This window comes from Microtus ochrogaster, linkage group LG9, assembly GCF_000317375.1.
Source record: "Microtus ochrogaster isolate Prairie Vole_2 linkage group LG9, MicOch1.0, whole genome shotgun sequence".
Classification (NCBI taxonomy): Eukaryota; Metazoa; Chordata; class Mammalia; order Rodentia; family Cricetidae; genus Microtus; species Microtus ochrogaster.
Genome location: NC_022034.1, coordinates 11,565,181 through 11,580,570, shown reverse-complemented (window position 1 = coordinate 11,580,570; position 15,390 = coordinate 11,565,181). Strand labels below are relative to the sequence as shown.

General features: G+C 45.8%; 1 protein-coding gene across 2 annotated transcripts in view; it reads left to right on the top strand.

The window, feature by feature from the left end:
• Window positions 1–15,390, top strand: part of Snx9 (sorting nexin 9) — an 85,992-nt gene extending 70,602 nt beyond the window's left edge. For both annotated transcript variants that reach the window (XM_026787459.1, XM_013352356.2), the window contains exons 11-18: window positions 2,301–2,404; window positions 2,789–2,892; window positions 4,690–4,767; window positions 7,513–7,589; window positions 9,646–9,735; window positions 11,050–11,164; window positions 11,765–11,856; window positions 13,923–15,390. In XM_026787459.1, the coding sequence (XP_026643260.1) occupies window positions 2,301–2,404; window positions 2,789–2,892; window positions 4,690–4,767; window positions 7,513–7,589; window positions 9,646–9,735; window positions 11,050–11,164; window positions 11,765–11,856; window positions 13,923–13,970 (708 nt within the window). In that variant the 3' untranslated portion in view covers window positions 13,971–15,390. The remainder of the gene's footprint in view (window positions 1–2,300; window positions 2,405–2,788; window positions 2,893–4,689; window positions 4,768–7,512; window positions 7,590–9,645; window positions 9,736–11,049; window positions 11,165–11,764; window positions 11,857–13,922) is intronic.

The following is a 15,390-nucleotide window of genomic DNA, read 5'->3' as shown; positions in this document are numbered from 1 at the left end:
CCTGAAACCCACACTGTCCACGTGTGCACCTGATAACCCTCACTGTGAGGTGTGGAAACAGGATTGTTAGAAGCTGCTGACTACCATCCTAACTTCAGGGTCAGTGAGACACTGTCTCAGAGGACTAAGATGGAAAGTGGTAGAGCCCTCCCTTGGCCTCTTACCTGTGTGCTGGCATGTGTGTGTGTGACTGCGTGAGACATTTGAGTCTGTGAGTTCCCACTACCTCAGCACCTTGAAGGGAAATAGATCGGAGACTGAGCCCTCATCCCAGAGCCAAGTCCTCTTCCTGTAGTAGAGGTGGTACGTCCCGAGTAAATACTGCTCTGCCTACTCCCTAGTAGTTACTGTGTCCTTGTGAAAAACCAAGGCGAAGCTGCCACCCTGACACCTCGTCAGCTTTGGAAATAGCCGTCTCCTGATGAGCTTGTGCCGTGTTCCTCCATGTTCCTCCTGTGTCGTTTATTCTCCAAAGATGTTTTCTCTGTAGTTTTACAGGGAACAAATGTTGCAGATTTTGTAAAACACTGAAGAGTGAAAACAGAGCCCATTCAGAAGAAACAGAAATGCTAAATCTAGTATGACCCAGGGAAAGACGGGACCAAGTTATTTTTGTCTTTAATTAGCTCATAGAATACCTTCCTTCCCATTGGAATCTTCAGAGAGAGATGTCCTTGCTTAACTTTGTAGTGGTTTTGCCTTGGAGAAGAGATGCATTTACAAATTGGGCTGAACATTCGTGCTCTGCCTGCATGTTTAAGTACACTTGACAAAGTACACTTTGGCCTTGTTTTTGGAGATTGCCTTTCTGAACTTTATAGGCATGGCTGTTGTATTATGTGTCACCAAGTGGTGGATATCACACACTTAGGCGTTCCAGCTGTGCTTGTGAGGCATGTCCGTCAGTAGCAAGCCTTGCAGCCTGCTGTAGCCAACCCTGGTTTTTCTGGTGTGAAGGGCTGCAGCCTAGGAATCCCTGGAGCAGCAGAGCCATGAAACCATGTGCTGAGCACGTGAGTGCCACTCTGTGGTTACCAGAACTGCGCAGCAGAGCCCTGCAGTGTCTCTGAGCACTAACTGTACAGAGCACACACAGTTACTGTCAGTCATTGGCTGCCCACAGGATTTCAGAGGGTCTCATTGTACTGATTGGTCAAGAGTTTAGAAAGCACTAATAAAGGTCCTATTGTACTCATAATCTGCTTAAGAAGAGGATAAATCTTAGACATTGCTTTTGTTTTACATGAAGCTGCCTTTCAAGGCTGCTAACTCATGATAGAAGTGGTAGAAAAGAAAAAGGAATGAACTTTGAGTCATTTGCTTGCTGTCCGGCATCTCTTCTGCTCCTGTCTCTTGCTGTGGTTCTGGTAAAGCATTGTCCTTGTTAGACCACAGTTTCCTCGGCAGCTAGAGACATTGCAGAACTAGAGAGCGGTGCAGTGCTCTGCTTATTAGTAGTAACGTGGTGAACAGAGGAAAACCCCGAGACTGCCTAGAATCGCTAGAAATAAGTGTTTATCAAGGAGCTGTTGTCATTGCAGTTTTATCGCCAAATCATTAAGTTAAAAAAAATCTATCAACTTCAAAATTATGAAATATTTAGGAATACAAGAAAATATATAAAAGGCCTATCTGTAAAACTATGAAAATTGACAGAAATAAAGGACCTAATCAAGATGTCCTGTGTGAAAACTCAAAGGGAAAGAGTAGCTGAGAGGCTTAACAGTGGAGGCTAGGGAAACCCAGAACGTGCGCGCACGCACGCACGCACGCACGCACGCACACACGCACGCACACACGCACAAAGACAAATCAGTCTTGGTGACAGGCTCCTGTAATTGCAGAGCTGAAGAAACAGGGAAAATGGATCTTGGAGCTCACTGGCCAGCCAGCCTCGCCTAATATGCAAGCCCCAAAGTCTCTTTAAGAGACACTATTTCAAAAATGAAGGTCCGTGGATCTGATGCACTTTTACTCAGTGGGCACTGTACATGGCACACGTACATACACTTAGACTCCCATACATACAGCACGAAAAAATTCACCTTTTTCTGAAAGAGAAACAACAGTTAATTTTGTCAGTCTCGCAGAGGGTATTTATATCCTGTGTGTGTTTATGGAAGCCATTGCAAAAGGAACACAACTCAGTCTGTTGACTCACAGGAGACCTGGACTCCAGGAACAGCCCTGTGTGGTGATGCTGTGTGGCATCGGCCTGTGGTGCTGAAGATGTGGGGAGAGAGGGATCCAGTCCGTCAGCCCTGCTGGCAGCTGTAACACTGTCGTGTTCTTCCTTACAGGAGTGGAAAACTGGAAAGAGGAAGGCTGAGAAAGATGAGCTGGTGGGAGTTATGATATTTTCCACAATGGAACCAGAGGCTCCTGACTTGGACTTGATAGAAATGTAAGAACCCCTGCCCTGCTCTCCTTCCCCCAAGTCTGCACTTACTTCCTCTGGCTCACAGTGTGAGCCAAGCTTGCAGCAGCCGTAACTCTCAGAAAGCCGTAACTCTCAGAGGAGTGTATAGCTGAATAGGGCTTGCAGCCCTGAAGTCCTACCACAGCAGGCTAAGCACTGCTTCCCTGTTTCATTTTTGACTTAATGTAGTTATTTTCAGTGAAGTCTGATGAGGCAAGGTGGCAGTAGCAACCCACATCCCCGGAGTGCCCAACAAAGCAGAAATCGTTTTGTGGCAGTACTTGGGACCAAACCCATGGACTCAAGCAGTCTGGGTATGGTGTTTGTGTCTGACATCGCTGATGTGCTGACAGCTGTCTCTGTCCCCAGAGAACAGAAGTGTGACGCTGTGGGGAAGTTCACCAAGGCCATGGATGATGGTGTGAAGGAACTGCTCACCGTGGGGCAGGAGCATTGGAAACGCTGCACAGGGCGTAAGTGCTGTTCCCCTAGACTCAGCTGGGACCCGGTCCCACACACAAGGGGCTGGATTGAGCTGCATCGTGCCGCTCTCAAACCCTTGCCCTGACCTCCCTTCTCCATGCCAGTTATACCAGAAAATTGAGCATAGCAAGGTAGCTCAAGAAATGTCATAAAAAAGTGTCATACTAACTTGAGTTTAATGTTGAGTCTTTGCGTTTTGTAATCTCAGGAAAATTAGTCTTTCTGCAGTTTAGAGAGTGCTTCTTGTTTAGTTGGTTTTGTTTTGCTTTGCTTTAATTTTTGAGACACAGTCTGGCTTGACTGTTTCAAGTGATTTGCTTACAAGCATGTGACACTCGGCCCAGCTCATGACTTGACTTTCCATCTTTATGTACCTGTTTTAGGATGTCGTGTTTGACTAAAGCCATAGTTTTTAGGAAATGACCTACATACTTGGTAGAAAATGGTAGCTGTTAATATATTTATACAATAAAATAAAATTGAATAGACAGACCAGGCCATTTCAGAGCGGCATCATACATTAGCCGTGACTCTGCTCACCCTCCCTGGATTACGAAGTTCTTTCTCCCTGTCCTTTATTTGTCGACTGTCATGTTGCTGAGCTTTTGTTTTTCCTGTGCCCCCTGAGTCATGCAGCTGTGGTGTCCCAGGATAGAATAGTGAAGCCTGCAGAGGCCTTATCCTCTGAACCTATGAGAAGAGTGCAGTGCAGAGAACCTCCCCAGCACGTGGGAGACCCTGGGCACAGGCCCTAGCATTGGCACCGAAGAGAAAGAAAAGGAAGGAAGGAAGGAAGGAAGGAAGGAAGGAAGGAAGGAAGGAAGGAAGGAAAGATAGATTCTGCTTCAGAAGTAATGAGTGATTTTAGTTGTGCCTGTGTAGAAGGCCGATATAGCAAACAATTTAAATGGATGTTTTCTCATATAGAATTAAATCTTTCTCTCTGATGGCTGGAAGTTCTGTGCCTTACAGAGCCCAAAAGATCACGTTTGTCAGCAAGGAGCGCTGGGACAAGGCTGTTCTTTGGGGGTGGAGGAGAGAAAAAGGCTTTTGTTCAGGATTTAACTCAGTGATAGCTTCTTTTTTGTTTATGATTGTTTTCAAACTTGTAAGCTGTACAGTGAAGATGTCTGTTAAATAGCATGAGTGTCTTGACCCACAGAGGCAGGCACATCAGAGATCCAGAGTAAACATGTCACTCATGTTACCCTGCTGCTGAGGTCAAGCAGTGGTTTCCTTCAGAAGGCCACAGGCGCCTCCTGAGGGGGTCTGTGCAGATGCATGGATGGCCTAAGAATTCTGTGGACTATCCCTGGTGGTCCTCAAACCTGAACCCAGAACCTTTGGGATGAGCTAGCGAGTCCTCATGTCCCATAGGTTAGGCTGTGTACACCCTCCTCTTGAGCCTTTGTTGCCACACTTAACCATATTTGCCAAACCTTCCATATGGAGATGGTGGCTCTGGTATCTGAAGTTAACTGTGAACCATAGGCACACTAGAGGGAGGACTTTGGAGCTAGGAGTCCTGTACCTGGGTTCTTTGCTCTGTCCAGTCTGTGGGTGTAGGGACGGGTTGTTCATAATAGTGCCCACTACTAATTGAGCATTCAGTTAAAAATCATAGTTAAAGAAATCGTTAGTTGAAGAATCATTTCATCAGCATTTCATTAAAGAATAAGTGCTATTTTAAATCCTTTTGAATGTCTTCTATTATGAGTCACTGCCAGAGAACTGTGGGATACATTCCAGACTGCTCTAGGACTGATTGGTGAACGGTTCTTTTCCAGCCTTACCCAAGGAGTACCAGAAGATCGGGAAGGCTCTGCAGAGTTTAGCCACAGTGTTCAGCTCCAGCGGTTACCAAGGTACACATGTATTTGTGATTTCACTTGCAGACAAGTGTGTAATAACTGTCCACATTCTTGAATGGATTTGGTACCTGCATGTGTCATGTGGGAACATGCCAGGCTAAGGGGTATTTCTTTACATGTGAAGCCCTGACGCTTTTCTCTTGTGGATCCTATAACGCATACAACAGGTTCTGGTGAACTGGTCACCTTGCTGTGTGTTAGAACTAGAGCTTGCATCTCCCGGGCAGAGGAGAGAAGCTGCCCGAGGCCTCTGCCTGTTTTCTGGGCTGTCAGCACTGTCAGCCGGTATGCGATTGGGTATTAATGTTGCATGTGGCACTATGGCAACTATTAAAAGTGCTCAGTATATTTTATGTTGAATATCATTCACTTCACTAAACCTGCTGTTTTTAAAGCCCTTTGAGCCCCTTAGACTATCATTTATTTCAAGAAAGTGTGGATCGGTGCTTTTGAGCACTATCTCAGAGCAGTGCTGTACAGTTTGTTCTTGCAATCATGTAAATGAGCTTGATTCCCAAGGCTGTCTTAATTACACCAGAAAAATCTTACGCTGCATCCACAGCAGTGTGGGTTGTGACAGTAATACAATGTAAGAACTGCTAGTATGTGAAATATTCGGCAGTCTTGGGGAGACTCATATATATGGAACTGTTTGGGGTAAGATAATTATGAAAAGGCCTAAGGACAGCTCCTACATCCAGGAACAGAGCATGTCTCCTACATTCTTCTACCAGCTGAGCCAGATGTCCATTTGAGGGGCCTTCCCCTGGGCAAAGGAAGAAAATTGGAACATTGGTGAAAACAGTACTTGCTATGGAATGAAGCATAGCACACATTTGTGCACCCAGAGTTATTAAGTTACATGTGATTTAATCCCAGCTACCTTGGGGGACAGTGGGCTCTACCTGTGGTTCTGAAACTGTATGGAAGGACATGAGCATTGGTGCTGCTTTCCCAATTCAGGTTCTACCTGATCGTAAGCAAAGGCTCGTCACAGAAAGGGCTCTCCCTGCAGAAGCTGATAGGAAGTAAAGGCTCATCACAGAAAGGGCTCTCCCTACTGAGCTCCCAAGGTCCCAATGAGGAGTAGAAGGAGGGAGAAGATGAGCAAGGAAGTCAAGACCACGAGGGGTGCACCCACCCACTGATACAGTGGGGCTGATCTATTGGGAGCTCACCAAGGCCAGCAGGACTGTGACTGAAAAAGCATGGGATAAAACTGGACTCTCTGAGCATGGCGAACAATGAGGGCTGATGAGAAGCCAAGGACAATGGCTCGGGGTTTTGATCCTACTACATGTTCTGGCTTTGTGGGAGCCTAGCCAGTTTGGATGTTCACCTTCCTAGACATGGACGGAGGGGGGAGGACCTTGGACTTTCCCAGAGCAGGGAACCCTGACTGCTCTATGGACTGGAGAGGGAGGGGGAGAGGAGTGGGGAGAGGGGGAGAAAGGTGGGAGGAGGGGGAGGGAAATGGGAGGCTGGGAGGAGGCAGAATTTTTTTTTCAATAAAAATAAATAAATAAATAAAAGAATTAAAAAAAAGAAAGAAAGAAAGGGCTCTCCCTGCAGAAGCTGGTCATAAGCAAAGGCTCGTCACAGAAAGGGCTCTCCCTGCAGAAGCTGGTCGGAAGCAAAGGCTCGTCACAGAAAGGGCTCTCCCTGCAGAAGCTGTTAAAGAACAAACGAGCGATGAAAGAGGAGGGTTCAGTTTTCCCAGAGATGATCACATTCGCTTCTGGCCGTATGAAAACTAGAATTAACCAGAAACTGATTCTGGATCTGGTTAAGCCTCTGGACCTGGTAGCCAATTTGAGGACAAGGTAGGGGACAGAGGAATGTAGGTTGCCACAGAGTTTGTCTAGCCTGTCCCAAAGGGCATGACTCATTCTGTAATAACTCACAAAAAGTTTTCAAAACAGAAAGGGATGAGAAGAGCATCGAGTTAAGAAGCACACCTTCAGTGTGCACTGTCTTTACACCCTGGTTCACACTGGCTCCTCCTGGGCAGCAGAGCGGTGACCTTTTCCTAGGCATGCAATCGCGTGTCCTTACCCTTTAAATGGTGCATGTTTTCTGAGTGAAGTTTGCAGGTAAAAATGTTGTATGTCTCAAGAAGAGAGAAACGGAGTGAAGGTGTAGATGGGAAAGGTTAGTCACTGTCTTAGTTAGGGCTTCTGCTTCTACTGCTATGATAAACTGCCATGACCAAAAGCAACTTGGGAGGAAAGGGTTTTTTTCATCTTACAGATTATAATTCATCTTCCAGAGAAGTCAGGGCAGAAATTCAAGGCAGGAACTGTTGCAGAGCCCATGGAGGAACTCTGCCTACTGGCTTTTCTTCATAGCTCGCCCACCTCCTGTCTTACAGAACCCAGGACCACCAGCCGGGGTAGCACCACCCACCATGAACTTGGCTCGCCCACATTAGTTATCAATAAGGAAGTGCACCATAGGCTAATCTAACAGAGACGTTTCCTCAGTGGGGGTTTCTTCCTCCCGTGACTCTACATCGCACATCAAGTCGACATTAAAAACTAGCCAGCACAGCCGCCACCTGCCATTCTGGAACCAAAGGATAGGGTGGGGTCCAGGAGGGCGCGCTTGCCAATTTTGACAGTGTGATTGTGTTTTGGATTTTCTAAGCTAAAGGCCATCCCTAAAGCGTATATCAAATGCCATAAGTATAAAGGAAATATTTTTAACCCTAGTTGCTTATAAGACTGCATGTCATTTCAGGTGAGACAGATCTGAATGACGCAATAACAGAAGCTGGGAAGACGTATGAGGAGATCGCCAGCCTTGTGGCGGAGCAGGTACTGCCATGTTCACACTCCCTAGCCCAGAGCTGTTATTCACATCCAAATAGATACCCGCTCTCCTGCTTCTGTGGTTTTTGTTAACTTTATTTAGTGATAATGTTTTTTCCAGTTAAGCTATAGTAGACAAATATCTCATTAAGAAATCTAAGTGAAGCCAGATGTGGCAGCTCATACCTGTCATATCCGAACTTGGGAGGCTGGAGTAACGGGTAGCCTTGAGTTCAGGGCTTGCCTAGACTGTATATTGAGTTCTGAGCTGACCTTAGTTACAGAATGAGACTTTTTCTCAAAAGACAAAAAAAAAAAAAATCCAAATGAAGTTTGGGTCTCTGGCTCAGTGGTTAATGACCTAGATTGCTCTTCAGTACTTGTGAGGCCTAGAGTTCGATCCCAACACTCCCCCAAATAAAGATGTTGGGGTGTCAACTAAATGTCTCCTGGCATCAGTGCCTTCGCTCTGCTCTCAGCCATCTGGAATATGATGTGGACGAGAACCTGGCTCAGCCCCATGCTGCTGCCTAGTCTCTCTGAGCTTGCTTTCTCGTTGTGAGGTGGCCTGGCACTGCATGCCTTCAGCGAGCCTCAAGAGTTAGGCAGTGTATTCATATTACCTATTAAAATGTAGGCATTAAAATGTATGTTTTTGCTTGTTATAATTTGTGCTTATATTTTATTTGATTTGAAGTGTGAAATAGTATCTAAAATACACTATTAACTAAAAAAGTTAATTCCTGATAGTATAATATAAATATCTATTTTTACAGATCAACTCCAAAATGATTTATTACTTTGTTTGCAGCAGAAGAGTCAGAATCTAGTAGTGACAAAGGATTGCTTTCTTTGGAAAACTAATCCTAGGTGCTTAACCCAGAGCGAGCGTTAGTTCGCATTCTGTGCTGCTGAAGTCGTTCTAACCGAGCCGCTTGGAAGGGGATCGGGAGTGTTTGGCTCATACTGCAGCTCAGTCAGTCAGGATGGTCCCTAAGTGTAAACCATGGGGCTCCTTGCTGGCTCACTCTGAGCTTCATGCTTTCTTATACGACCAAGGACCACCTGCCTAGGGATGCTGCCGGTAGTGGGCTAGGACCTCATATCAGTTAGCAACCAGACTGCTGTAGGATATTTGATTGCACTGTGACACTCAGAGACTCTTAATAAAGTTAACCTTGAATCAGGAGGTGGAGCCAGCAACTAGCTGACCAGAATTAACCATAGAGAAGTTGGGAATTTGGGTAGAAAAGATGAGAAGGAAGGGAAGAGCAGGACTAGAGTTTGGCACTTCTGTTTCGGGACAAGTGAAGAGACCTGTCTCTTGCTGTGTCTCTGACCAAAAAGCAAAATCAGTCAACCGTTTGCTTCTCTACCTCTGTGGCCTAGCAGGTTTTCACTACAACACCCGACTTCCAAGTCTTTGTTGGTAGATAACGATAGAGACTTAGTTTAAACCTACTTATATATCTCAGTGCCGGCACCACAGACATTTACCACAAGTCAGTCTGATCAAGACAGTGCTTAAATTGAGGCTCCCTCCTGACAGGTGACTCTAGGGTGTGTCAAGTGGACAACAAACACTAAGTATCACAGAGGAGCACAGTGGTGCACACCTGTAATCCCAGCACTCGGAAGCCAGAGGCAGGCAGACCTCTGTGAGCACAAGGCCAGCCTGGTCTATTTAGTGAGAATCAAGACAGCCAGACCATAAGTAGTGAGACTAAGTTAGTGGTTCTCAACTTGTGGGTCACAACCCCTGTGGGCGTCAAATGTCAGCTATCCTGCACATCAGATATTTACATTGCAGTTTATGACAGTAGAAAACTACAGTATGAAATAGCAGCAAAATGTTGTTATGGTGAGGGTCACCACAGCCTGAGGAAGTGTGTTAAAGGTCACCGCAGTAGGAAGGTTGAGGACCACTGGTCTAAGTAAAGCAGCAACACTGTGAGCTCTTCGGTGTCAGGCACAGGATGTGGGAGTGCACTCCTCACTTGTTTCTTCTCCTTGGTTTTTTAATCTCCTCCACCAGTAACAGCCAGCCTGTGTCTTGTTACAGCCAAAGAAGGACCTACACTTCCTGATGGAGTGCAACCATGAGTACAAAGGCTTTCTCGGCTGCTTCCCAGACATCATCGGAGCTCACAAGGTAAGGCCGCAGTGTTGGGAGGAGCCGCCAGGTGCAGAGCGCTGCCACCATTGTTTAGATGTCGTTTTTATCCATGAGAAACGAAACTAGCTGGATGTGGTGGTGCACGCCTGTAATCCGGTAGTCACAAGGCAGAGGCTGGTAGATCTCTGAGTTCAAGATCAGCCTGGTCTACAGAGGAAGTTTCATGTCAGACAGAGCTACGTAATGAGACCCCCATCTCAAAATGAAGTAGTAATAAACTCTAATTCCCGTCATAAAGTTTTAAAACTAAATTTTATAATTAGTTTGGTTTATCTTCATGTTTTAATCCTGATCAACACTCCCTCTTGAAGTCTCTGGGCACTCTCTTAGCATGTCAACGCATCCTTGGGTTTATTAGGGAACCTGTGCAAAGGACTGGTCTGTGGTCTTAACACTGCTGCATGAAGAGCAACACATGTAAACAATCTTTATAGTTCAGTATGTACTGTGTATAGCTTAGTATGAAACTCAGGAGGGCGGCGGTTGTCAGGATTTATGCCAGCAGAGTGTTAGCATAGAGCCTCGATTAAACATGGAGGTAGAGGTGTCTCTTTGCAGACACTCACAAATAATGCAGTGTGGCTGGGCGGTGGTGGCGCACGCCGTTAGTCCCAGCCTTAGGAGGCAGAGGCAGGCGGATCTCAGTGAATTCGAGGCCAGCCTGGTCTATAGAGTGAACTCCAGGACAGCAAGGACTGTTATACAGAGAAACCCTGTCTTGAAAACCCAAATATCATCATCATCATCATCATCATCATCATCATCATCATCATCATCATCATCAGTGTGGTGGTTCTGGAATGAGGTTCCTTAGCAGCATTTACAGCTACTTCCATCTGTGAATGAATTTAATCTGATTCAGCGCCTCTTACAAAAGACAGAATAAAACCCTACAGTGTGCACACTCGAGCACCAGCTCATAAAGTGCTATCTCATGACAGGAGAGGAAGTGCCCTTGTACCAGCTACATGTACCTCCACGTGGCTTTCCAGCCTGTCATGCCTGTGTGTACTCGAAACACCAGTAGCATAGACTCTTACAGGGACAGAGTTAGTTTTTCTTCTTGTGGTGCAAAAAAACCTGCACATTCTAACTTTATTGCCTTTTTCAAGAATAGCAGCCTTTGGCTCATGAGGGCCTTAAAGAAAGTTGACTCAGATGCTCCCTCTGTCGCTGTTGTAGTATTTTCCTGCTCAGTACCAAGTCCGTGGAATGCCAGCATTGCTGTATCTTAAGCTGGTGCTTTTTCCTTTGTCTTCTTAAATGCCGTTGCGTTTCCGTATTTTCCAGGGAGCAATAGAAAAAGTGAAGGAAAGTGATAAGCTGGTTGCAACCAGTAAAATCACCCCCCAGGACAAGCAGGCGATGGTGAAGCGAGTCGGCACCATGTCGTATGCTTTGCAAGGTAAGAGAGCGGGTAATGAATGCCAGTGGAGAGCTACCCCTCCTCCCCAGCACTAAGCCTGACTTGTGGGGTGGAAGCCAAAGTGTGAGCTCACTTAAAATGTCTGTCTTGGACTTGGGATAGCAGTGAGTGACAGCTTGATTAAACCTTATTACTACTTGGAGACATCATGACTCCTTTAACATTACCCTGTTGTATTAAATTCCAAGGTTCAGTTTCCAGAAGTCTGTATCCTCTGTGCCCCAGAACCGTGGACTCTAAAGGAGGCCTGGAGGGATCATTTTAGGCATAATTTTCTGTTAGCAAAAGACGGTTTTAGCTGATTTCTAGAGATCTGAGTATGAGCAGATGAGCAGTCAGTGGCCGCCTGCGTTTGCTGCAAGGGCGACAGGTGTGCCCATCAGTGACAGCCGCCCGGTACTAGAAGGTGACATGTGCTGCTGGTGTTGCTGTTTCTAGACTCTTGGGAGAGTACGCTGAGAACTGGCGCTGCATAGAAGCCAGCCAGATCAAGTCCTCTTGACTTAGCCAAGCAGGGAAATTGCCTGTTGTCATTTGAAATCTTGCTGGGAACTAATCCCTGGGATAATTTCCTTGTAGCTGAGATGAATCACTTCCACAGTAACCGGATCTACGATTACAACAGCGTTATCCGCCTCTACCTGGAGCAGCAAGTGCAGTTCTATGAAACGGTGAGTGGCTCCCTCCCTGCCCATGCCTGCACGTGTGCGCAGAGGGGCTTTTATGCTTAGTAACCTTGATCATTCAGAGCAGATCCGTTGTGGTTTTCCCTAAGGGAGAAGGGGTTACATTGAGAAGAGTTTGTTGGTATTTTTTTAAAAAAAAACTTTAAGAATTCCATCTCCTTCATCCATTTTGAGGAATGGTGGGTTGGAAAGCCTTCCTGCGGCTGGAGAGATGGCTCAGTGGTTAAGAGCACTTGTTGCTCTTGCAGAAAACCTGCTTCAATTCCCAGTGCCCACACTGGGGTTCATAGGCACTCCTAACTCCATTTCCAGGGGATTGGATGCCCTCTTGTGACCCACAGCACCAACCACACACAAGCTACATATACATACATCTGGGCAAAGGAGTCACAGATAAAGTAAAATCAGTAAGTCTAACTTTTGAGGAGCAGGCCTTGGAAACCTTGAACAGTACTGATTGTGTGGCTTCCTTCCTTTTGAGCCTTTTTATGCACAGAGACAATGCTCTACCCTGCCACCCAGAGGATCCATCCCCTTCTGTTAGGGAAGGAAACCGAAGGCAGCTTTCATTAGTGACCCAGGTTTCACAGTTACAAAAGGGGTAACTTCAGGAAAACAAAAATAATACAGCATTCTTAACCCTTTCATTCAGAAGATGATAATGAAAACTTGGATCTTCCCTTCCTCTGCTTTGAAGTGTTTTCATCCCGTACATTTGTGCACAATCTTGTCGTGAGATGGAACTCAGACACCTGCAGAGCAGAGTTGTAGCTGTGCAGTGAACACTTGGGGTGGCCTTGCCTCTCTCATCCATGCTGTTTTCAGAGCTGCTACAGGCTAGCCCTTAAGTCACAGCCCTGCATATGTCACGCTGCCCAGCACACCTGTGGATCCTTGAGAAGGCTGTGCTTAATTCCTTTCTATGTGATTGTGAACTGTGTATTGGCAGCAGTTGGTTGTGGGCACACTCATGGGATGATCCGTCAAGAGTGCTCGCCCTCTGACGGTCTTGTCCTTTAACTGTTGCTCTGTTGGGCATTTCCTCTCTGTGTCTTAGAATGGAGTAGGTCACATTTGTCTCTGAGAGAATACTGGAAAGACAAGTTCTCATACTATTGATTATCAAATATACATGCATGATTTTTTTCTAAAGATTTGTTTATTATGTATACAGTGTTCTTCCTGCTGTATGCCTGCAGGCCAGAAGAGGGCACCAGATCCCATTACAGATGGTTGTGAGCCACCATGTGGTTGCTGGAAATTGAACTCAGGACCTCTGGAAGAGCAGTCAGTGCTCTTAACCTCTGAGCCATCTCTCCAGCCCCTGCATATATTATTATTGACCTTGTAATTCAGAAAGAAAACCATGTATTTTGTCACTGTCTTGGCATAAATTTAAGCGATTAATATAATGGCCCTGGGTTTTATATTAATATAGAGTCTTATAGCAAAATATCCCTAAAATTATTAAAATTTACATTTTCTTCATGGAGTAAGCATACATGAGCACCTACTGTATACTTAGCATCTACTGCACTTGTTTAAGGTCGCAAGGTCAATGAGGAAGCTGAGCCTTCGGGGGCACCTGGTGTCCTTATGGGAGACATAGGCACATAACAGACTCATAGTGCACCCTGGGCTGCCTCCAAATTGCAGACTCCCCATTTACCACATAGTATGAGAATGGGAGTCTTGAGTGACCATTCTTGTCCAGAAAAGAAAGGGACTCTGCACAGGCATGGTGGCCCAAGCCATCATTCTGTTCTTGGAGAAGGGGCTAGTCTGAAAATGTAGCCCCCATCATATAGCAGGAGCTGGCCATGCGCCTGGATGGGCAGGTGGGGACAGAAAGCAGGGTTTCCCGCACACTGTGGAAACCACCGTGCATAGCAGGGTTGTAGTGGCAAAGGTCACCCCAGTGTCTCCAGAAGAGACAAACAGACTGGCTGTGTATTTGACAAGTTCATAATGTTTAACTCAGAGGAGAGCAGATAGAACACTGTGAAGTTGTAATCAGGGCGATAATATCTCAACTGCTGTTTTCTCACCAGATCGCAGAAAAGCTGAGGCAGGCCCTCGGCCGCTTTCCGGTTATGTAGACCTGGACGGAACACACAGCGAACTCCGAAGTGCTTCTTCTGACCTGAGCAATGCAATTCCATTTATTTCCCCTGTCATAAGAGAGAGAAAGAAAGGAAGAAAACCAAAAAAGAAATAAGTTGACAAAAACCTGTTTCTGCCATTAGCCAGCCTAAATGAATAGTTACTTGGGGATAGCCTTCTTTGGTTCATTTCGACACGTATTAGTTACCCAATGGAAAATGTCTATTTTTGGAAAATACTTAAATTTATCAAGATTTTGAATGGAGAAATAGGGGTTGCTCCTCCTAATATTTTACATAGAATCGTAATTTATGCATTACCCATGATCTTTCAAGTTCTTACCCAATATCAGATAATTAATACTAATTGCTTTCTTAAAAATAAGAAATATGCCAGAATAAAAAAAATATATCTTTATATTTTTATAACTCTTTCAGTCCTTTGGGGTTCCTGTCTGCTTAGAGAAGTCCGCACTCCCCCACTGGCATAGCTTCAATTCAAATGCTCAGAGTAGGCGGGGAGGTAGGGAGGGTCCTACACCCTCCAGGTGCATGGAGGGTAGGCCAGCACAGGTCCCATTTGGTAGGGAGGGCGGGAGTAGACCCACCTGCCCACTACTGCCACAGGGTCGTTGTTCTGTGCTGCTCTCCAGGTCAGCACTGTCTTTGCACTCCCTCCTTGTTGGAGAAGAGTGAGTCAGGAAAGGCGAGGGGTCTGTCCCCGCTACCCCAGGTGGGTAGCCACACTGACTCCTAGGCCCAGGAGCTCCTGGGGAAGGGATAGTGAGCCTCCTCAAGAGCACCCACCTCCACTCTCATCCCCTCAGCTGTCTACCCGACGGTAGAGGAGGTGCTGGTGGTCTCCTGCTTTAGAGCAGCAGGCTGGTCAGTATCCTCTCCGAGATGAAACCTCCTGGAGAATGGGAAGTCAGAGAACTGAAGTTGTGGCAGCTTGAAGGCTGTGGCAGAGCTGGTGGAGAGCAGAGCTCACAGTCTGTGCTGTGTCCCCACCTCCAGAGGCCGACAGCCCTGAGCACAAGTCTCCCCTGCAGACGGAGGCCCCTTCCACAGTTGCCTTACGACTGATCCACTGCTTTCACTTTTCTGACCTGATGATCTTATTATAGAGGATGAGAAGTCTGGGCCAACATCAGTAAAGGAAACCAAAAATAAGTAGCTGAGAAAATCCAATGAACATGAATAGGAGAACTTCTCGTTCCTCGATATCACGGGTTTTTGTTAATGTTTTATAGGTAATTTTCCCCTACTTGATTTTTCTTTTATAAAATTCCATAGAACAGTGTTTATGATACAACCATTTAATATATGTACAAATTGTAAAGAATATGTATAAATATTTTACATAAATGTAAGAGGCATGTAGAAGCCAACATATAAATAAATTGTTTAAAAAACT